The sequence below is a fragment of the Tachypleus tridentatus genome, chromosome 13 (assembly GCF_004210375.1).
Source record: "Tachypleus tridentatus isolate NWPU-2018 chromosome 13, ASM421037v1, whole genome shotgun sequence".
Taxonomy (NCBI): Eukaryota; Metazoa; Arthropoda; class Merostomata; order Xiphosura; family Limulidae; genus Tachypleus; species Tachypleus tridentatus.
Window position 1 is genome coordinate 36,430,710 of NC_134837.1, and position 24,201 is coordinate 36,454,910.

The 24,201-nt window shown below is 33.7% G+C and overlaps 3 protein-coding genes across 4 annotated transcripts in view; 2 read left to right on the forward strand and 1 right to left on the reverse strand.

Annotated features, from left to right (window-relative positions):
• Window positions 1-988, reverse strand: part of LOC143237744 (dimethylglycine dehydrogenase, mitochondrial-like) — a 43,848-nt gene extending 42,860 nt beyond the window's left edge. The window contains exon 1 of one of the 2 annotated variants that reach the window (XM_076477299.1): window positions 605-988. Coding sequence is in view for 1 of the 2 variants with exons in the window: in XM_076477296.1 (XP_076333411.1) it covers window positions 419-543 (125 nt within the window). In the remaining variant the exon portion in view is untranslated. Of the gene's footprint in view, window positions 1-418 lie in introns of both variants that reach the window. The other variant, XM_076477296.1, reaches the window with a different exon arrangement.
• On the forward strand, window positions 943-6,052 carry LOC143237746 (betaine--homocysteine S-methyltransferase 1-like). The gene is made up of 8 exons (XM_076477305.1): window positions 943-1,082; window positions 2,316-2,448; window positions 2,688-2,806; window positions 3,289-3,480; window positions 4,085-4,232; window positions 4,463-4,645; window positions 5,286-5,514; window positions 5,661-6,052. The coding sequence occupies exons 1-8, from the start codon at window positions 1,059-1,061 to the stop codon at window positions 5,833-5,835; spliced, it is 1,203 nt and encodes a 400-aa protein (XP_076333420.1). The 5' UTR covers window positions 943-1,058; the 3' UTR covers window positions 5,836-6,052.
• A 14,253-nt stretch (window positions 6,053-20,305) lies between these two features.
• LOC143237748 (betaine--homocysteine S-methyltransferase 1-like) lies at window positions 20,306-23,363 on the forward strand. The gene is made up of 3 exons (XM_076477308.1): window positions 20,306-20,486; window positions 20,831-21,013; window positions 22,285-23,363. The coding sequence occupies exons 1-3, from the start codon at window positions 20,474-20,476 to the stop codon at window positions 22,506-22,508; spliced, it is 420 nt and encodes a 139-aa protein (XP_076333423.1). The 5' UTR covers window positions 20,306-20,473; the 3' UTR covers window positions 22,509-23,363.
• Window positions 23,364-24,201: the final 838 nt, after the last annotated feature.

Sequence of the window (24,201 nt, forward strand, 5' to 3'; positions counted from 1 at the left end):
GTGTGTTATTACTGTTTTAATACATTTCATAAATTTGAGATTAATACTCCATTTCCTTTATTCAAACAGAAAGCTTACACAAATTTATTAAGCGCTCTACTCTAACTTACTGGACCTGGCATAGCCAGGTGGGTTAAGGCGTTCGACTCGTCATCCGAGGGTCGCCGTTTGAATCTCCGTCAAACCAAACATGCTCGCTCTTTCAGCCGTTGGGACGCTATAATGTAACAATGAATCTAACTATTCGTTGGTAAAAGAGTAGCCTAAGAATTAGCAGTGGGTGGTAACGACAAGCTGCCTTCCCTCTAATCTTACATTGCAAAATTAGGGACGGCTAGCGCAGATAGTCCTCGAGTAACGTTTCGCGAAATTCAAAAATCAAACAAACTAATTTACAACTAAAATAAAGAAAACATACCCAAGTTGAGCGTCTTTACTTATATATCGATATGTTCCGTGGAAAGAAAGTGGCCATATGAGATATCGATGTAACAATGAGCTGGAACAGTCCTTCAAAACACGACTAAAACACAATCGTAACATAATTTTTAATTTTTTTTATAGATTTTTCAAAATATATAAGTGAACATGATTTACTACTCACTGTATTATGTTTAACTTGAAAGTTCCTTTGACTGTGATTAGCCCCTACATTGCAAGCTCCACAGTAAACACAGTCGTGTTGCTGATGCTCCGCCTTTGGTCGAGTCCATTTTGTTAAGGTAAAGAGGTATACGTAAAAATAATTCCGAAATTAGTATCTGTTATGGGAGATGATTGTACAGATAAACTGTATTTGACATCAGTAATCTAAGTAAAACAACGATGAAATTTAGGGTATCTCAACTTCTTTTACCCATCTAAGAACGGTTATCTAATATTATTCCTTACCTATTCTTGAAAATGGGAATAGTTAATCACACGACAATCACTGCCTCCTCTGGTATAAATAACGTGTAGCATCACCATATCGCTCTCGTCAAAGTTGGAGCTCTCGTGAAATATCAACAACCAATAGACAAACAGAAAGAAAAGAATAGACGCCGAAAGTTTATATAATGGGACCTGTTCAAGATAACAAAGTAAGTAACCACCAATGTTTATTGAGAACTTATTTATAACCAATAAGAATTAATTTGGAGAGAAACAACGCGTTTAGCAGATTGCAGAGCTTTGAACTTTAATGAAGCTATTAACAATTGAGGATATTTACTGTCGAAACTAAGAACTGTTATAAAATGACATGTATTCAAATGTTCACTTCATCTGTTTTATGTGTATTTCACAATTATAAGTTATAACTAACAGAATAGCAGCCTGTAATAAATGAATTCAGTTCTTCGTTTGCAGTTTTTATTGTAGTGCTAATATATACTTCATTGCATGTATTTTCACTAACAGTACAGTGTGCGCGAACATATTCTAGGAGAAAAAATAGTTAAACGTACTGCTTCCAAGTTTCAAGAAGAGGAAATATTTATAAGTTTGCAAATCGTTTGGAGAAAATATATTATAATTTTCTTGTAATATCTAAGTTTAAACAGAACTGCACTATTGGAGAAATAGTGTGGTTAACGTATTATACAGTTTCTTTCTTTCATTCACGAATTGGTATTAATAATAGCAGGAAAAAGTGATCTGTTATTGTTAGATAACACTCAACAAAATAACTGTTTATCATAAGGAGATGTACGCTTATAGGGGGGAAATAGGTATACAGGGGCGTGGTTTGTAAAGTTTTAACCTCGATCAAAGTTCCGCATGTAAATATTAACAATGGTAAACAGTCTGAATTTATAATTTTTTGTTTTACCGTTCCAATTATCTAATTATCTCCGCTGCTTATTCCTAATTTTTAAATTTTATTTTAAAATCGGAATTATTTGTGGATTAACCTAATAAAACATACGGGTAATAATACTTGAAATTTAACGGTGCTGAAACCAACTGTCATGATTACGAGAAATGTAAACTAACCGATTAGAAAAATTAGCCTCAAAACACTTTCACTCAAGACCCCCATCCCTACCAAACTGTTTAAATCTCTCCAGTGGCTTAGAAACTTATCTATTGCCAAACAAAACTGTTTAGAGGCAACACTTGTAAGTCGGTGAATTTTAGCTATTATATAACTTTTTGATTTATCTTCCAGATTATTGGAATATCAAATTACTGACATGACTGATAATTCTGATGTAATTAATAAGGAACTTTCTTTGATCAGAAATTAATATCTTTAACTTTAACAAAAAAGCTTTTGTATTAAAGTTATTGAATTTCAACTGAATCAAGTTTCTTCTTTTTTTCTAATAAAGAAGGGATTACTGCAACGTTTGGAAGAGGGAGTGGTCATTGGTGATGGAGGATTTGTGTTTGCTTTGGAGAAACGAGGTTATGTGAAAGCAGGACCTTGGACACCGGAAGCATGTGTCGAGAATCCAGAAGCTGGTAAGGAAATTTGGGGATATTCATAATAATACCAATAACATTAACTTTTTTGAATTGTATATTTTTTTTTCAGAATTTTAACGTTAATATTTTAAAACCCTATAAATTAAAAATTAAAACAACGATGCCTTATTCTCAACCATTAGCATCTTGAACATTTATAACGTTATGGATACTTGTCATTAAAATACTAATTCTTATTCTTTTTTTACATTTCATATTTATTTTACGTTTCGTAGTGCGTCAACTTCATAAAGAATTTCTAAGAGCTGGTTCAGATGTAATGCAAGCCTTTACATTTTATGCCAGTGATGATAAACTAGCAAACAGGGGAAACGAAGCTGGAACAAAATTCACAGTAAGTGTGGATCATGATTTTTACATTTTTTGCTTTCACAATGTTCACTTACTTTGCCAGCTTCGCAGTTCTAATTATGTTAGAGTGAGAAGGTGCAAGAACTTCCAAACAAACAGTATACTTGATTTCTCCAGTGAATGATTTTCTTTTTTCCTTCTTTAGGTTTAAGTTTCTAAAGGACAGGTTCATGTGGGGTGTGGCCAAAAAGGAACGAAACTCACTAAAGACTTTTTAGTATCTTCTCACCTCTGCCTTTCCTAGGGAATGTTTTCCTGTGTATATCACATCTTGTCCTGACAAAAGTTGTTAGCAATGAATAAGATAGAAGATGTATACTAGGGTTATTTTTGGTGAGTAACAATTTTGCATCCCCATAATTTGCGATATGGGGTAAGTAAAAAAAATAAAGGGTAAAAGTTTCGAATTAAATATTGGTTATGAAAAAAAATTTAAAGCTCTATTCTTCTGGTATTTCTATTCAGGGGCGTGACATAAATAATGCAGCATGCAAACTTGCTCGAGAAGTGGCAGAAGAAGGTGACTGCCTTGTTGCTGGTGGACTTTCTCAAACTCCAACCTATCTATCAGGCAGGAATAAAGAGAAGGTACAGGAAGAATTTCGAAAACAGGTCGCAGTGTTCACTGAAAATGGAGTCGATTTTCTTATCTGTGAGGTATAGTACACTTATGAATTTCTCTAGTGCTGAATTACTTCGTTAATAAGAAAACTTGAGCTGTTGAGTTATTCAGAAACGAACATTTCTTGTAAATTTTCATTGCATTATTTTTTGGGATTATTGTAACGATTTTGAAATTCGGATAAACTTTTAAACTTCTTAAGCATACAGAGAATAAGGAAACTGAAATAAAAAACCCAACTTAGTATTTCGTATTGGATATTATTAGATACATTGTTGTATACATACACAACATTTTGATAAAATCTCATTTAAGGTATAAATATGACTAAATTTCTTCTATCTATGCTGTTTCCAAAGGATTAATACATTGTTACAATAGTTTTTTTTTAAAGTTTAGATAAATATGCACAAAAATAAATGCTACTTGATCTTTGGTTTGTTTCTAGAAAATGTACTTTTGTGGTCAGATGAATGTGATAAAATTTTCCTTCACGACTGCTATTTTAATGTGTTTACAAACTGGTTCCATATAATTTAAACAAATTCATTTACACAAATTAAGGGCTTTGATTAATTTCAGTTCTAAACTTCTTTCTTGTAAAAAACAAAACAAAAAACACAAGTCTCTCATTTACAGTATTTTGAACATGTTGAAGAGATAGTGTGGGCTATTGAAGTCTGCAAGGAGACAAGGTTACCTGTGGCAGCAAACATGTGTATTGGTCCTGAAGGTGACCTCCATCATACATCGTGTGGAGAGTGTGCAATAAAGATGGTTAAAGCAGGTACTCGTCAATTTTTTTCTTTTTTGTCTTCTCTTGTAAAATAATGTTCAACCCATTTCTGAAGTTGGCTCTATACAATCCTAAGCATTATAGGTTTTGTTAAATAATGTACTTTGATTAATCTTTGGATAGTTATCAAACATGTCCTTGTACTTTTCACCACAATGTTTTGTGTTTTTTGTTTCACTACAATGTAAATGTGCTTCTAATCTCTTGTTTTTATCACGAAGGTGCTGATGTAATAGGAGTAAATTGCCACTTTGATCCATTTGTATCCTTGGAAGCTATGAAACTTATGAAGAAAGCTCTGGATGTTGAAGGACTCGAGGCCCACCTTATGTGTCAGCCTATAGCATTTCTTACTCCTGATGCAGGAAAACAGGGCTTTATTGACCTTCCAGAGTTTCCCTTTGGTAATTTAATTGTACCTGAACTCGAAACATATCTTCTAGAAATTCTATATTCTTAAAATATACTGAGTATGTTCTGAGTATGAAAATTTGCAATATTAATACCAAAAGTAAGACAATGAAACACATATTTTAAAGTGCAATTTTAATTATTTACTTACTAAAAGCAGGAACTTTTGAAACTTTTTTCTTATTATATTTCTCTTATAGAATGCAAATAATTTGTAGCTTCTTCAAATGTAATACATTGTATTAAAACAAACTCTAATAGGATATCTTGCAACATGGCAGATGATTGCGGTAATATCATTAGTTAAAATACTGTTGCATTGGTTTAGTTATTAAGACTTTTTGCCATAAATTCATATTGATAGACAATGATTCGGATATTCCTAATTCCAAGACATGGAGCTTCATGATCTACAACTATACTTCGTATTTTCAAATCAAAGCTCTTGTTTATAGAAAGTATTGTGATGCAGTATCTAAAGTTATTGTCGTAAAATGTCTTTTAAAATGGTAAATTATTATCCAAGAGGAAGACTATGTGAGAAAGTTTCATAATTAAATTTACATAGTTCAGAAAAGCAAGAGTAGATAAATTTCAAAAAATAAGTTATGTACTGTTGGCTTTTATATTTAGCATTGGAACCCAGGATTTGTTCAAGATGGGACATGCATCGTTTTGCTAGGGAAGCTTATAATCTTGGAGTCCGTTACATTGGTGGATGTTGTGGTTTTGAACCATATCACATCCGTGCTATTGCAGAAGAGCTTGCAGAAGAAAGGGGGAAGAAACCCAAAGCATCGGAGAAACATGACATGTGGGGTGAAGGGCTGAGAATGCATACCAAACCTTGGGTTAGAGCGAGGTAATGTCTTTAGTGTACAGATGGATAATATGAAAAGAAACTTGTTCTATTTAACCATTTGTGAATTTTTAAGGAAGTTTTTTTTTTTCTTATCTTTAATTGGGAAATAATGCTGTGGTTACTATTTCTCCCATTTTGTTTTTCAGAGCTCGTCGTACATACTGGGAAAAGATTAACCCTTCTTCTGGACGCCCGTTTTCTGCTTCTTGTTCAAAACCCGATAACTGGGGTATTACAGCTGGATCAAAAGAATTGAAACAACATTCAGAAGGGACAACGATTGAAGAACTTCAAGAGGTCTTCTCGTATATAAAGTCATAAGTTTGAATTTTGTTATAATTGTTGCAATATATTAAACTTTAAAAGTTTCCAATCTAAATGCATACTCTAAAAGGTATGAAAAATGTATACCAAGAAATGCTTAATTAAGTTTATTTTAAATATATTTTGACGTCTTTTTTTCCCAATTTTTATATATATATATATATATATATATTTGTTTTTTAATTACTTCAAATAAATATATTTTTTGTCTTAACAGGTTCATGTGTGCTTTGTTTGATTATCACAAAACTACTATACAAATTAAGAAGAGTTTCAGGAATTACTTGCCAACATATTTATTGAATGCAAGCTTTCAAATTCGATTTATAAAGATTTCGTCAGGTGATTTAAATTTGATGTAAATCTTTTTTTAAACGCAGCAACGAAGAACATTTTGTAAAATGGAACAGTTTACTGTATTTAAGTACAAAGCATATAACAGTGGTAAGTTACGTTAAAATTATGTCAATTAAGTACTTGCACAGATATACGTCATTGTTTCTAACATACAAAAATTCATGTATTAGTTAGAAGTACATATAACTGTATATAACTAAGAATATAAATAAATGTAAGACTGCAATCATTAAGGGAACAAATGTTTCAAGTACTTATAATTATTTCATAAGTTTACTGTAAGTAATGGAGAGTCAATGCTAATCTACGGATTTACAACTCTAAGATTAGCAGTTCCATCTCCGACAGTAAACGCAACGGACGCGCACGCACACACACCAATGCTGAAACAACGAAACTTTTAATCCGTAATGTTTAGCTTAAATGTAGCAAATCGGCCAACACTATAAAACAATAGACTTTTTCTCTTGATTTGCAAGTTTAAAATTCAGCATGAAAGAATTGTGAACATTATATTAGCAATAAGATTTTTCAAATCTTACGTCACTGCCTGAACAATCCACTTGTTCAATGACAAAGCTCGTCAGTTGGGATGGACAAGATAAAAGAGGTGATCTCAAAATATTTATATATTAAAATTTACGTCCAAGTTCCAGCAAAAATGCATAACACAAGTTAATGGTTTATTTTTATTAATGATAGGTCTCCCAGTGGCAGAGCGATTTGTTGACTGACTCGCGGCGCTGGAAACGGGGGTTTTGATACCTGTGGTGGGCAGAGTACAGATAAGCTATTGTGCAGCTTTGTGCTTAATACCAAACATTCAAACCTTAATGATGGCGTTTATGAAGTTCACCTTCCATAGATAATTTCATCTCGCTTCCTCAGAATTTCAATCAAAACTTCATTTTGATTGACAAAATTTTTGCAGTAAACGAATTGTGTTTTTCTATAATCGAGGCGTTCAAATGCTCGTTAATTTCACCTCGTTAAAGAAAGTATTACCTGCTGGACATTTCATATAAAAACTGATTAATTAAACCATCATTTCAGTTGTTTATTCAATTAATGTCTGGCAAGCCAGTGACCACAACCAACTTCATAACTCAATCAGTACCCCAGTCATATTCTCATTCAAGAGGTGCCTTATAATTGTTCTCGGCAATTTATTCACTGAATTTACATAAAGTATAATATGCATGAGTTTCTTACAATGTACAGACATTAACATATACTAACATGTGTATGTATGTTTCCATCTCCACACATTTGTGCACTAGTAGTTTTCAATAAATAACCTCAGACTTGCTTGCCGTTACACTACCCTATATGGGTTACTTTTGTAAATTACCCATCAATAGTCATGACACAGTTTCTAAAATAAATTATTTCTGTTGGAACTTGGCCAATCCAGGCTATTCAGACAAAATTCTCACTGCCAAAAACAATGTTCACTGTCATGTGCATGACTCCACTCTGAATTCAACTTTGTCTCAACACAATAGTCCACAATAAAAAAACATCTACTGTATCAGAATAACCTCTAAATTTGAATACTACGTCACTAGTAAAAAAAAAAGCAAATATAAGCAACCTCAATGCAAAAAAAAGTATGTTCAATTGAAATTCGTCACAGAACGAGCTTTCTGCCCGTGAGATCACAAGACCTTCAAAATTAGTATCTATAATACACAGATCAGTCACACGTTATTAAGTGCACAATAATATTTCCTTATAACATCTGCGCCTCTTGATCATAACAGCTGTCACTACTCTAAGGGAATGTGACTTTTACGAAACTACACTACTCTTTTACAGTAGAAAATCGCTTAGTTACACACACACATGAATATGAAATTGTTTATATAGACAGTTCTATTTCACAGATTGGAGATCGAAAGTCCTTTCAACTGTTGGATTCGAATCCAAACAACTCGCGTACTAACAACGCTAGAATCCGGATTTTGATACTCGTGGTGGGCAGAGCACAGATAGTTTATTGTGTAGCTATGCAGAAACGACAACAACAGCCAAACAACTTTCCTCGCTCTGATAATCGATGAAAATTTGCATGAAGTAAACTTCACTCAGTAGCTGGGAAAGTACGTGTTGCCAGTTCTTTTCAGTCAGAAGTGGCTTCCCATGTCTCTGTGGTCAATAATATTGGTATAATGCGCTATTGTGCACCTATACTTGTTTGTATAAGTGTCTTATACTACCTGATTCAACACTCTACACTCCAATGTCAGCTGTCTTCACGTTCTCTTGTTTTATAGCAAAGAACGTCCATGTTAGTTCTGGATCTATTAGTTCATCTTTTCAAAGTTCTTGAGGGTAGGTGGATAGGTGAAATTTGACATGGAGTGTCTAGTAAAACTGTTAATATATGGCTCTGTATTATGGCAGCTAAAATGGTTTTTATCTTAGCTTGGTGTCCTGTAACAGGACATTCAATAAAACAAACATGGTCTTACTATGTGGTGAGTTAAACAGTCTGTGTTGCGCTTACGAATAACGTGCTATTACCATGTCGTACTTGTGTAACACTGTAGTCCAACATGCAAATATCCTTCCAGTTTTTTTAAAGTTCATAATCCTCTTCAGCCATGCATGCTCCATCTTGAATGTGAGATTTCAACCATGCAAGTAGACTTCATAAAGCTTGATGAATACCATAACTACACACACTTTCCTCTCCAGAGTGAGTGTGTAGCACGTATGTATTCTTTCCTAAGTACAACTACATACACTTTTCCTTTAATTCTGCAGAATGAGTGTGTAGCCTATATACACTCTGCCCTGTTCAGCCCCATCCTGAAACTTCTACATGTCTGCTATGATTCCACAATCAATGGCATTCGTGTCAAACAAGAACTAACAACGCTGCTGAGAATATAATATCCATCAAAGCATGGTTTAAGAACAGGAGCAGTTTTGATGTTTTTTGAAATGCACATAAGATTTTGTGAGAGTAAATACTGGTGAAATAATCCAAGATAAATTGACCATAAAATATCAATAATACGATGTGTACCCAAAGAACTTCAAATTCTTCGTCATGTCATAGGCTAGGAGGCAATCTTAAATCACTTTGATCATTGCAGAGTCAACAAATACACTTTCTATATCTATGATTTGACCAAGAAATTGAGCTTATGTACACAACAACACACACTTTCTGAATTATAACTTTAATCGTGTCATTCCTACACACTGGTTTAATTATGGACAAACAGTAGACTTGAATATTTGACAAAATAACAAGATATAATACATAAATACCAGAATATTTCCACATTACAGCCTTCAAACATAATAATTGTTAGTCTCTTGAAATTGGCAGGAGCATTACATGGTACATAAGGCATAACTTACAAATCAATTAAATAGCCCATTGTGCTACAAGTAATTTTGGTTCTATTTTGTTATCTAGTTTGACTTGCGATCATCAAAGGGCCGGCTATGGAGTGCTAAGCCATTAGACACTTTCAATATGACTAGACATTCATCTACTCATGGTAACAGAAAGACATCAATACCCGTTATGGCATTCACCTGGTACATATCAGCCCAAAATTTATTATCACGTTCCTCATTTCTTTAAGTTACCACTCTTGAAAGGTTGTATGATCCCATTCATTAATAACTATTTTATTTCAGGATTGGCTTCGCCAACAGTGCTTTAGTGAAGCCTGTGTAGCAGGTATCTTATTGACATTGTCTATTTCTATATAACTGTAACTGATTATAACTCTCCCCAGTTAGATCTCCAGTCCAACAAATACATCAGCACACTTATCCAGCAAGTCATTTATCTGTGGTGTCGAAATGAAATGGATGCTGCAATCCTCAAAAATCAGTTTCAGATACACTGGTAGCAGAATATTGTTTTCTAGACTCAGTATGACAGGGGAAACACTAGTACCAGAGGTAACATCAATTGCCACCACTTTACTTGTCACCCTGATTATTATTCCAGTGGGAAGCTGGTCATCCATTATCACAAAGTAGGACCAAAACTTTATTGATTATTGATTCTACTTCCCTCTCGAATCAAATAACCAGTACAGCTTGGCTATGCTGTGCTCCAGTCTCCAATCTGTGCCTCTTTCAGATACACTACAGCCTAAAGAGACAGACTATCCAATCTCAGAATCAGACATTGTATCATCGGGAGACCATCAATGTCATGCATTGAATTACTTCAAATTCACCAATAAATTATTTATATCCTCTTCGGCTGCCGTTTTAAACATTGAAATAATGTTATGCTTTATCCCCAACTTATATAATGTAATCTCGGTGCAGATCATTCCATGGTGGTATAATGAGGGTCCATTTAAGTAAACAGGATATAGAAACCGACAGTTCCTCACACTGGGGTCACATGATCATCAAACTCTACAGATCATGATTGCCTTAAACACTAGCCTTCTTTTTCAGATAGTGTGGGGTGTTTGTGCTGCCCTCATTTAATCCATCTCTTCCGTGATCACTATCAGCATGAACAATGATACAACAAACGTCGGTGGAGGTCAGCAGCAATGGTACTTCAGAGAAGTTCTCTGCTACCTAACTAGTCATCTACTTTATGCACAAGGATCCACCTTCTCATTTGCTGAAGAGTTCGTGTTGGAGAATAGTGTCCACCAGACACACCTTGTTTCTGGGTCTCAGGTGAACATGGTCATCTTGGTATATGCTATCTTATATTCTAAGGAAATAGCCAGAAAGTTGATAAAGCTTTTCCATCAATGGTTCTTCTCTCTTATTTCTGAGGTAAGCTTCTATTTATCTATCTGTTTGGCAAAACCCTAAGGGACCTATAGAGACCACTTCACTTGGCATTAGATGCCCCAAACTGCCTTTTATGCAAAATATTTTCAGTCAATATCCATTCCTTTTCCCATTATCGTGACCGTAGATTAATGCTTCATAAATGTGGTGGGACCGCGCTTATGTTCATGAATATAAGTATATTCCATATGTGTGAATATATATATATATATATAAATCTGAGCTTGCGACTGCAGGACAATGTCCTGTAAATGTGTCTGACTTTGCACATACATTTATTAACAAATGGTATATTGTCATACGCATACATATATTTCTCCAAAAATTGTACCTGTACAGATCGTAAGGTATCAAAGATTATTTGTAGATATGAAAATTCATTATACGTCTGTCTAGCTAGTAAGCTTTTAATCTCTTAAATGCATATAATTCACAAATCTATAATCACGTTTTTTTTTAATTGAATGAACTCCAAATAACACATTTAGATACTTTCATTAAAGCTTATTTTTTAAACTTGTTTCATTAAAGCGAATATTAAACAGAACCAATGTACAATATTTACTCATGAACAGTTAACTTTAATATATTTTGTGTGTGTGTCTTATATTTTTCCTTATATTGCTAACGAGTTTGTCTTTCATTTTAAGTTCATTTTCAGTCTCTGCTATACGATGAAAATATGGAACGAGTATCTGGAATAGCTGTATTACATTACATGTGACATGATAGCACTCTTGCGAGTGAATCGCTCAATGAAGTGTTCAGAAACGAATTCTTCCAAACGTAGTTGTGGTGTCATTATACAAATTTTAACACTAGATACAGGTGAAAGAGTGTTCCACTTTTGCATTCTGCAGTTTTGTTATTTTGTCCTTCACGTTGAAATTTTTTTTTTGTTAAAAACTACTTTTAGAATGAAATATACGTTGATCATGTTAGATGAGGCACTTTAATCATGTTGAATTGTGTCGCTTTTTAAAGATTACGCATCACCTTTTTATTAAACATTTCCCGTGCTCAATAAACGTCCACCTACATTAAACATTGTTTAAAAATAAATGGCTATATGTTACAATGTTGATTTTGAAATAAAAATCGTACAGTTACCTTTGAACACAGATGTTTGTTTGTTTTATCATTCAACAGTAATTTATTGCCCTTACACCAGTAATTTCATGCCGATTTCTGACTCAGGAAGGTTTATTACGTTAATTAAATATGGGGAATACAAAATAACAAAGCAATATAAATATATACAATACTCTTTCAAGTTTAAGAAGAGCCATAAAAACCAACAACAAATAAACAGTATTAGGCACAGAATTCTTACATAGGTTTTTAAAGTTAAGTTATAGGCAAGCATGAAATATAATATAGTGAAGGAAGGTATAAAAGAAAAGTAAAACGTTTCATGTAATTAAGAAAACTGGCTAACATTGTTAATATCGTTAGTTACTTTAAAACAAAAAGTAAAGTTTAACAGTCAGTTGCAGTTTTGTTTTGATTTAACTTGAACTAGTGAATTGTAACTTTCGTGTGGTTAGATAAATTGAATAGATAAAGAAATATTCAATCCAAGTCTGTAGAGGTTATAATTTCATTGTATAGGTCATTGGTTAGGTCATACATTTAGTGTATTTTGTTCAGTCTTGGGCTCCTCACCTTAGGAAGGACATTGAATTGTTGGAAAGGGTTCAGAGAAGGGTTACCAGAATGGTGCCTGGGATTGAGAGGTTGTCATACGAGGAGCGGTTAAAATTTGTGAAATTGTTTTATTTTGAAAAACAGAAGAATTAGAAGGGATCTAATTTAGGTGTTTAAGATTATAAAGAGAATTAATAATGTTGATACACAATTTTTTCATATTTAATGGAGAAAATAGTAGGACTTGGGGACATAAATATAAATTGTGCCAAAATAGGAGTCATCTTCAGCTGTTTTATTTCTGGCCTTTGAAATGGGTTGCCTTTGGATTTTGTAGAGAGGATAAATTTAAGTTGTGTTAAGAAAAAGCTTGACAAGCTTTAATTAACTAAAACTATTAATAAATAAATTTTAGTTTACAGGTTGGGACAGCCAAGATAGTCCAGTAGGTTCGTTGATGTCCTAAGTATTATATTATTAAAAACAAACATTAAAAAACTTCCCATTTTGAACTTCAAGTTTACAAAATTGTACTTCGTCAAAAATAAATTTGTGTGTAAGGTTATTGTACTTTTAAGGATATAAACGTTCATATGAACAGGAACGCATAACATGATAATTCTATTTGTCACATTTATAATGAACAAATACCTAGTTACGAAATATAGTGCTTTTATGTTCAAAGGCAATTCTTTGTTGAATATTAATAGAAGACTGCTTACAACAAAAGTAATTCAAAGAAATATCTCACTACGTTTTACAGTCTGTTTTATTTGTTGTCCAAAAACGCTGTTATGTATATATACAGTTATGTCCATTATTGTAAGAACAGGTAGCTTGATCGTGGTTAATCGTGCTGCTGGATTGAAGATGGGTAAAAAGTCGTTGCACTTAACATTTATATATGGCCCGTCAAAGCTAGGTGGGTTAAGGCGTGCGACTCGTAATATGGGGGTCGCGGGTTCGCACCCTCGCCGCACCAAACATACTCGCATTTTCAGCCGTGAGGGCGTTATAATGTGACAGTTGCTAAAAGCGTAGCCCAAGAGTTGGCGGTGAGTGGTGATGACTAGTTGCCTTCCCTCTAGTCATACATTGCTAAATTAGGGACGGTTAGTGCAGATAGCCATCGAGTAGCATTGCCTGAAATTCAAAACACACAAACACACAAACCCAACGTTGACCGAAGAAGGCCGAAACGTAAAAACAAATTCTGAACCCAAACGAGCCGTTTTTACATATATATTTTTCTCTACAAGCGGGTTTTCTCGATATCACAAATTGATTATTAGAATTTGAATATTCTGGCGTCTTTTCTGGGACATTTTATACAAGCTGAAGGGGAGGATTATCATTCTATTCATAATACCATGGTGTCAGCTGACTTAGTGTTTGTGATTTCTTAAGCTCGTTTCGTAATAATAACTTATACTAACATGTCGTCACACGGTCAGAATTTCTTAATCCAATACTCGTGAGTTATATTTATTAATCAATCACCATACTCCATACTGTCACGTCATCCCACTATTCAAGATTCTTAGTTTCAACGTCTAAGTTTGCTTAACTCCTTTTAACCTCGAAAGCATCAAGTCATTTCAACTGAGACATACAACGGACAGTTTCTCATCTTTAGTTTATAGCTTGAGTAACTTCTTTTAACCTTGATAGTGTGTATTTGTTCCAATCTAAACTAATAGCGGGTGTTTTTCAGGGGCTTTCTATGAATCTCTGTCTTAAATAACCCTTCTGTTGTTCTTGATAGTGTCACTTCTTCTTAAACTATATATCGATTGATCATTCGCGACAAGTTTGTCCTTGAGCTGTCGTTGTTCTATAAATATCATTGTTTTAACAACATACTTTTTATACTTCATTATTTTCTGTTTATTAAAATAATTATACGAAGCATCTAAATATCTAGCGATGCCTCACTCTTCCGATTTTTCTTTAAATCATATCAGTTTTTTGATAATTTTGATTTATGTGTTTATTTTATGATTAGCTAGCCTTGTCGATTTGTTAGACTAATTTCATTTTGATACCAAGCTATTAATAAATCAGTTTATATCCTAATTATATGGGTTATCATCGGTTAATGTAATCGCTCCAGTGGCCTCTGAGCAAGACAACACTCTAGTATTGTTCGGCCTTGGTTTATTTTTCTTTTTTAATTTACACAGCTCATCTAACCTCCAAGATGTTATTCAAGCCAATCTTTCACGCACTGTGTATTATACTATACTTACTATCACCACCAAGCTTAATGCCGTCATCACCGAATTTGTCAGCTTCCATTTATGTAACATATTTTATTCTGCTGTAGCTCTCAAGTGGTCTACATTCTGTTGAAATTCCTTGACATTTAACACTGCTTTCAACGGGGAAAGTTTCGGATTTCGTCTAAGATATTTGATAGTCCTTTAATATCTGAATCTACAGTCATATTCTGAATTAACTGTGACTGTTTTATAGTCAACAGCTCTTGTCAATCAGGCGCTCTTATATTTAACGTAATTTTAATGTTAATTCTAAAATTAGAGGGTTATGTAATTCCTTGGCTATGAGCAGAATAATTTCTCGCCAATCTAAGATATCTACTATTTTTTAAAATTTCATTACCTAAATTCGATTATTGAACTGGTTTACCTTAGATTTGGGGCATACCACCGATAAGGTAAGTTCGTCTTTTACATGAAACAAGTTCTAGGGGTATTTGTTTTGTTGAAATAAGATGGTTTCAGGACAATTATTCTCTTTTTACACAGTTCAGGTATCCTATGCTTTATTTCTACAAATATTGTATAACTACAAGTCAGTCTGTCTTATTCTAGTATGTATCAAAGTGTTAGTAATATTTACTAGTGGTTTAGACACTTTTCTAATTTTCTGTTCATGTGATTCAAGTGTTTGATTTAATGAGTTCGTTATAGTCGCCTGTTGACTTATTAAATGAATTATTTCTTTAGATACCTGTCTCTGATGTTCTATTTTTTTGTTCAATTCACGTAAATCGTCAGTGGTTGTGGTTCCGAACAAAAAAATTAAAACATTTCCACCTGCGTCTATTAAACCTCGTTTTGTCGAGTTCGACCTAAAATCGAAACGCTATCCTTAATGCCTTTCAACTCAAGTGATAAATCATCTATCTCAATCTGGTATCGTCTGACTAACGTCTTGTAATTTTTAATTAATCCTTGAAAACTATTTACCAAACGTAAAATAGCTGTTCCTTCGTTTGTCATGAGGAACGGAATCACATCTTCCGAATTACAGTGGTACATTGGTTCTCGAACTTAATCCGTCCCAGAAGGCTGTTCGAAAACCGAATCAATTTTTCCCATAAGAAATGCTGTAAATTAAATTAATCCGTTACAGACATCAAAAAATTACGCGCTGTTGTTTATAGTAAGCCAAATCTAATTAATGAAGCCATTATTTCTAGTGATCTTAATAAAATTAAAAATTGGCTTTTCTGTAATGACTTATCCTTAAATATATCTAAATCTTTTCTTCTTCAGTTTAACCTTTACGGTGTCATTCCAGCTTTTCCTTCTATTTTTTATCATTCTAGTGATTGTTATACTTACCCTAATTGTAAATGTCCCAAATTGACTCAAGTTTCCTCTGTTAAATATTTAGGAATTATTTTAGATCGAAAATTAAATTGGCAATTTCATATTAATTCTTTAGTTAATAAATTAAAATATAGTTCTATGCTAATTTTTTGAACTTAGTCATTGTGCTCCTTATCATATTTTGTTAAGTGTATATTATGCTCTCTTTCAATCTTTCTTACAATATTGTATTTCAATTTGGGGTGGCACATATATGACTTTTTAATTCCTATTCACAAGTTGCAAAAAGTGTTTTCTCTCTTATTTTTACTCATAGGCTTGATACCGATTTCAGTAAATTTAACTCCCTCTTTCATATGATAAACTTTATTTATATTTTTAGCTTTATCTACATTGCATGTTTCTTTTAATAGGCCTTTTAAAGTCACTTCATATTTTACACGATTTCAATCTTTTTTTCCAATTAATGTACCCACACCACGTAAAACAGTTACACTTCATCAATATCTTTATTTGGCACCTCGTATTCATAATTTTATTCCTTATAGTATAAGATCTTCTATTAATCGTGTTAATCAAAAGAAATACTTAAAACAATGGATCTTAAATACTGATGATAATATTCTGGGAACTTTATATTGATTTTGTAAGTTTTGATTTTACTTTATTATGTGTTTAACCATCACAGGACGAGTTAACTCTTTGATGATGGTTTTATATTGATATTTGATTTTTTTGTGTCTAATTTATTGCTTAATAAATTTATTATTATTATTATTATTATGAAGCATTTTGAGTAAACATATTGCTTATTTATACCTGTATAATAATACTTACATGCATAAAGTCAACCACAAAAACTATAAATACAATAAAAAAAACAATAAATGAAAATTTAACTGCACCTGTGCTGAGGAGAACTGAAGGCGTAAGTGAAAGGTAGTGAGGAACGTGGAGAGTAAGAGGGTTATTATTGTTTGGAATTGGAGTCACTTTCCATTAAAACGTCAGATAACTCTCCTTCTGGGGTTCTTCCTATTTACTGTCTCTTTGCACCGCTACAACCTGCTTGACACTCACTGCATCTATTTCTCACTAAAAACTTGTCTAATGAGGTTTGTTTCTGCCTGGCACCTTCCCCATGTCTCACCACACTATGTATGTCACTTCTCTTCCTAAATTTTTCAAACCACCCCTACTAGCCTTAAAGGCATCACTTGTATCAGCACTCGTTCCAAGGGTGTTTTTTCAGAAGGTCAGCACGCAACTACTTTGCTTTCTCACAAATGATGGTCTCAGAAATGCTGTCACCAGCTAACTGTTTTTCTTTCACCCAAATGAACAACAGTTTTCTTACCTCTTCCATTGTTTGTGACTTTTGTTTCGTAAGCACTGTCACTCCTTTTGCAACATCAGCTCCTTTGATGACCTCTTTATTTTTCAGTATGGTGCAGACTGTAGACTTCGCCATACCAAACTGTATAGCAAGGCCAGACACGCGAACACCACTCTCATACTTCGCTATTAGAACTTTTTTCACCTCAGTTGTGGCTCTTAACAAATTTTCTTTTTGGTTTGCAGCTTTCATTATTCTTGTTTGACCCCATGGTGGCTTATTTAATCAAAATATTTAGAAAAACAACAACAAAAAAGAAAAAACGAGAACGTTCACAGCAGATTTTAGCGGGGGTGTGAACTGAGTGATAGGTGTGGATAAAATGTTTTGGGCAAGCTTTGCGTGGGCCGGAAATGGTCGAAGGGTCGTCAGTCGGGTTATTTCGGGGGTTCGGGCCACGACAGCTTGAACCGAGTTTATGTTCCACAACCGAGACATTTTTTTCTCAAGCAATATATCCGAAAACCAAATTGTTCGAAAAGGGTGTCGTTCGAGAACCGAGGTACCACTCTATTGCTGCAGAGATGCCAACCATTATGATTTGAGAGCAATCATTACGATTTTGGTGTGTACATTATGCCTATACACTCATACAGACAAATATTACGACTTGTTTCAAATTCAACTTATTATATATGATATAGGCTCATACAATAAAGTGATAAATTCTTCCTCTAGATCTTGAAAGGAGTGAAAAGAAAATTTGTAGTGAGATACAAATAAATTTTGATAATAAATAAAAGTCATAGTCCAAGTGGCTACTTGCGATAATCATGTTTGTGCTTGAAATAATAAAAAAATATTTGTATCTGCGACGTATACCAATAGTTTGAGCGTGGTGCTTCTCAATAGGGGGTACGTAGGGGAATTCATAGTTACGTCATCAGTGCTTGTCAGCCAATCAGCGCTCGCGTAGATGGGTATTTCTCGTTTTCTAAGCGGCAATGCGATCGTTCACAAAATGGAAACAAAAAGAGGCCTCGTTCACCAGATTGTCTTGTTTCTGGCAAACCTAAAAGGACTAAAACTGTGAATCAAAAATTTAGGAAAGAGTATACTGTAAAATATCCGGTCTTTGCATCAAAAGTCAGTGACAGTCCTGCGTTTTGTACAGTTTGTCACTTCGATTTTTCTGTGGCGGGAACATGGCGGGATTGTTCCAGACATACAAAGTCGGCATCTCACCAACAAAAGGCTGAGGCGAAGACAAAAGGCCCGGCATGGCCAAGTGTATTAAGGCGTTCGACTAGTAATCCGAGGGTCGCGGGTTCGAATCCCGGTCGCACTAAACATGCTCGCCCTTTCAGTTGTGGGGCGTTATAATGTGACGGTCAATCCCACTCTTCGTTGGTAAAAGAGTAGCGCAAGAGTTGGCGGTAGGTGGTGATGACTAGCTGCCTTCCCTCTAGTCTTACACTGCTAAATTAGAGACGGCTAGCACAGATAGCCCTCGAGTAGCTTTGTGCGAGATTCAAAACAAACAAACGAAGACAAAAACGATGGAGATAACGACATTTATGAGTAAGAATTCAGAATATGAAACCATAAATGCAGAAGTGATGTTCACGCAATTCGTCATTGCTCATAATTTACCCCTAGCTGTAGCCGATCATTGAGGACATTTATTCAGAAAAATGTTCCCAGACTCTGATATAGCGAAAAAAATATGGCTGTGCTAGAACTAAATCTACAGCTATTGTACAAATGTTGGGTTGTGAAGATGACAAAATGATTTCAAGCATACTTACTAACAGTGTTTATAGTTTAGCCACAGATGGATCCACAGACCTGGATGACTCCAGTGGTGGTTGTACGATATCTGTACGGGCTCTGTCTACAATCATTATGCTCAGCCATTTGTTGAAATAATTGGCATCTCTGTTATTGTCAAAACTACGACGAGTCTTGCGTTATGTGATTTCTCGAATGATATTAATTCTTCTCGTAGTCGAACTAGTTACTGGACATACTTCGGAAATGGTATATCCTCAACAATTATCCATTTATTTCCCGATAATATGAAGTTTCCTCATTTAACAAAAATCATACCCATCTTATTTCTTAATGGTACTATACTTAGCCACCTTTCCGAGGTTTGTAATATTTGATAGTTTACACGTGTATTAATAATTCCAGAATTTATGGAAACAGTTAAAAAAACGGAAAAACAAAACATAATAACATTACAATGTAAAATTCGCACACCTTATTAAAGTTTTCAGCAGTTACTAATTACAAAGAGTATAAACTGATAATCTTGTGAAGTTTAACCATTATATATTAGTATATTAAATTACCGAGGTTATATTTAACTCTAAATGATTAGCTCGCTTTCATTAGAAATTAATATTATTTATTGAAAAAAGATTTTTTCTTATGTCAATAAGAAGGGTTTACTCCAACGTTTGGACGAGGGGTGGTCATTGGTGATGGAGTATTTCTGATTGCTTTGGAGAAACGAGGTTATGTGAAAGCAGGACCTTGGACACCGGAAGCATGTGTCGAGAACCCAGAAGCTGGTAAGAAAGTATAATCACTTTATCTATTTTAACAATAAAGAAATGTTACTATATTTTACTTCTACGGATGATATTTGTCGTATTTCATTATTATTTTAATGTGTTTAATGATTCAAACAAACCCAAAGTTTTACGCGAAGAACTGGCAGTTTCAGTTTTAATCTTTTATCTTTATAAGAATTAGTCAGAAAATCTCTTTCTCGCAGTATTTTGAAAATATTGAGGAGATAATATGGGCTATTGAAGTCTGCAAAGAGACAAAGTTACCTGTGGTAGCTAACATGTGTATTGGTCCCGAGGGTGACGTAAACCACATATCATGTGGATAGTGTGCAGTAAAGATGGTTAAAGCAGGTACTCGTCAATTTTATCTTCCGTCTGTTCTTTTAAACTTAACACGTTAATGCCTTATTTCCCCTCTGTTTAGTTGACTCTGCATAATACTAAGCATGGTAATGCTTATTAAATATTTAAACTATTGGTGAACTGTTGTACCTATGACCAAGGAAATTAGAACTTTGTAAATCTTCTCAAGATCATTTTCATTGATTTTGTTTATTGGTTATTATTGTTATCAAACGTGGCCAAGCACTTTTCATAATAACGGTACACATTACAATTCCTTCAATGTAATAGGATAATGGATTCATTTCTCTATAGAACTGGAATCTTAGTGTCTTCCTTTTTATCTCATGAAGGTGCTGATGTAGTAGGTGTGAATTGCCGTTTTGACTTCTTTGTATCTTTGGAAGCTGTGAGAATTATGAAGAAAGAGCTGGATGCTGAAGGACTCAAAGCTCACCTTATGTGTCAACCTATAGCATTTTTTACTCCTGAAGCAGGAAAACTGGGCTTCATTCATCTTCCGGAATTCCCGTTTGGTAATTTGATTTTTATGTATTTTTCTTACAAAAATTTATAACTTATAGAAGTTCTAAAATTATGGATCCTAAAGAGTATGCATATTTTAGAATATTTTATGAATAATGTTTTTAACCACCAACTTTATTTTTTGTAGTTTAGTATTTCTTGTGATAAAGAATTTATTTCAAAACCCGGCAAAGCAATTGTTGTTCAAATATTTATCGCACTGTTCCCCACCTGTACAGTAACAAGAATCCGGGGTTCGATTCCCCATAGTGAAAACAGTAGGATAACGCAAATTGATTTTCCCTAAGATAAACAATATGAAATTATTACAAAATTACATAAGTACACCTTTATCTCTAATTAGGAATCCTAAGAGATATGAGATTGGACAAAATTTTAGTTTGTTTATTTTTGAATTTCGCGCAAAGTTATAAGAAGGCTTTTTTTGCTAGCAATCCTTCATTTAGCAATGTAAGACTAGAGAAAACACAGCTAATTATCATCACTTACCACTTGGGCTACTCTTTTACAAACGAATAGTCAGATTGACCGTCATATTATAACAGTTGCTTATAGAATAATATAGAATATTGTAGAATAATAGGGACATCCACTAAATAAAGCTGTAGGGATTGAAATATTTTGTTACATTTCACACTCCCTTGAAAGTTTGCTTACATGACAACTGACCATATGGCAGTTCAAGAATTTTGTTACAAATCTTCATTAATATGACATAATATGAAAAAATTGGAAACATATTACTATTGGTCTAAGGCTTCTTTCACATACTGTCGACCATTATAGCTTTTAAGTAAAGTGACTACAACCATACTAAATAACAGAATGGATGTCATTTGTTAAATAGAACATTATCACAAAATCGACTAGAGCAAATCAAAATCCAATGGTTTTATGGATAATGACTGTTTTCTTAAAACGACTTACGAACATGGTAAAGGAAAATTTTAAAATTTCTATGTAATCAGAAAGCAGGTACAAGATATGATACGCCTGCACATCATACAATGCTGTACCTTATTGACAAATTTTGATATTTCTGTAAAACTCTTGTTAACGTAGAATTATCCGTAATCAGCTTTTTATTAATTTATTGTCGTATAATACAATTTTTTGAATTGTAAATTAGTTTACAAAAGGTAACTGCAATATAAGATTAGATTTAATTATTAAAACCAACTCGTTACCGACTACAATAAGTAAACAAGTCATAGCTGATACAAATAAAAAAAAAATATTTGTTGTTGGATTCTCTATGCAGCATTGGAACCTAGAACTTGTTCAAGATGGGACATACACCGTTTTGCTAGGGAAGCCTATGATCTTGGAGTCTGTTACATTGGTGGATGTTGTGGTTTTGAACCATATCACATCCGTGCTATTGCAGAAGAGCTTGCAGAAGAAAGGGGAAAGAAACCCAAAGCATCTGAGAAACACGAAATGTGGGGTGGAGGGCTGCGAATGCAGTTGAAAACAAACAAGTGAAGTTTGTAAACTAGTGAATTTTAAATTATGAGCCTAAACCTATGTAATTCAGTTTAGTTACGTCACATTCATTAAGAATCATTTGCTTTTGTTGTTTTATATCACAATGCTACGCTGGTATAATTAAAACAACGACGAATCGCTTGTAAATTGATTTGGAAACTGCTTTGTTAACCTCTTATACAAATTATTTGATTTTCCCAAACATTACGGGATTCAAAACTGCATAAAAATTAGGCTACACTAATTTTGGACTCAAACCCAATTACCCAGTTGATATACTACATAGCTAGGTGTTTACCCGTTGCGAGACACTTGATTGGCTCATTAAAGAGATTACAAGATTCCCAAAATCTTCACGTACTGTGCTATATATCTAACTCTTTATCAAAATTGATTAAAAAACTCAATACGTAAAAGTTCACCAAACGGTACTAATGCATAGTCTCCACATAGTTTTTTACAAAATTATTCTGAACAATTACCGTGTTGTCAGTGTTTTATGCATATATTTATATCTATGTATTGTATAATATATACATTATACATGTAACCACTAATCTCCTTATAAAACTAACCAGTTCCAAGTGAATTAATCGAAAGTTCATCGTCCACTACTCTCACATGGGCTGGGGTAAAAAAATCACAGATCTTCTTTGTTTTGAAAATATGGGTTATATGTGCTCTACTCACCACCGAAATCGAAACCCGGTTGTTAGCGATGTATGTCTGCAGACACACCGTTATACCACTGGAGGGCAATCACAGGTCTGAAATGTTCGCAATACATACTGAATTATGTAAATATTAAAATTCATTACGTTTTGCTAATAAAATTTTATTCTCATAAACGAATATGATTCACAAGTGTATGATTATGTGCTTTTTTATTTAACTACAAAAAAGAAGTTTGGAGGCTATTTGTTAATGTTTAATTTCATTACACTTGTTTTATTAAAGTAAACGAAATGAAAGACTATTAGAGTGAAACTAACTTTGTAAACACTATTAATAGATCCCAACTCATTTCTATGTTGTTAACAGTTATCTGTTTGTTTATATGATTTTGTGTGCAGGTTGTAAGTCTTCTGATATTTCTTGTGATATTGTTTGCTATTCTAAGCTGATTTTCAGTCTCAACTAATTGAAGAAAAGCGAAATCTCTACTATCTCTAACAGCTGCTTTACAATCGGTTGTGATAGATAACATACGATTGTTCCTTATCAACTCTTTAACGTGTTGAAAAATGTATATATATATAAAGCTTCTTCATTGAGGCGTCGAAAGTTCTATAGCCTAGGCAAGGTTATAACAGATCACAACTTAATTAAAGTAACAAGAAAAATAGCGAAGGTTCGAGTAACATGATGTCAACAACACTGGTAAAGCCTAGAAAAACAGAGTTACGTAACGAAACTTGTGCAATACACTTGTGCAAAGAAATTTAACGAGTACGACAGAAAACACAAATTTCTATCTGTGCAACAAGTATGCACGCTGTGCTTTAATTAGAAAGAAATATTCTATTTACGTCATAACCTTAGACCAATTACCTTATTTCACTCAAGTAATTAAATACAGTTCTACAGATACTTGTCATCCATACAGTTATTATCAGACCTGTCTGATACTTGTTTGTAGATATATCACAAACTTGTAACACCAATGACTGCGTATATTTTAAAGTTTGTA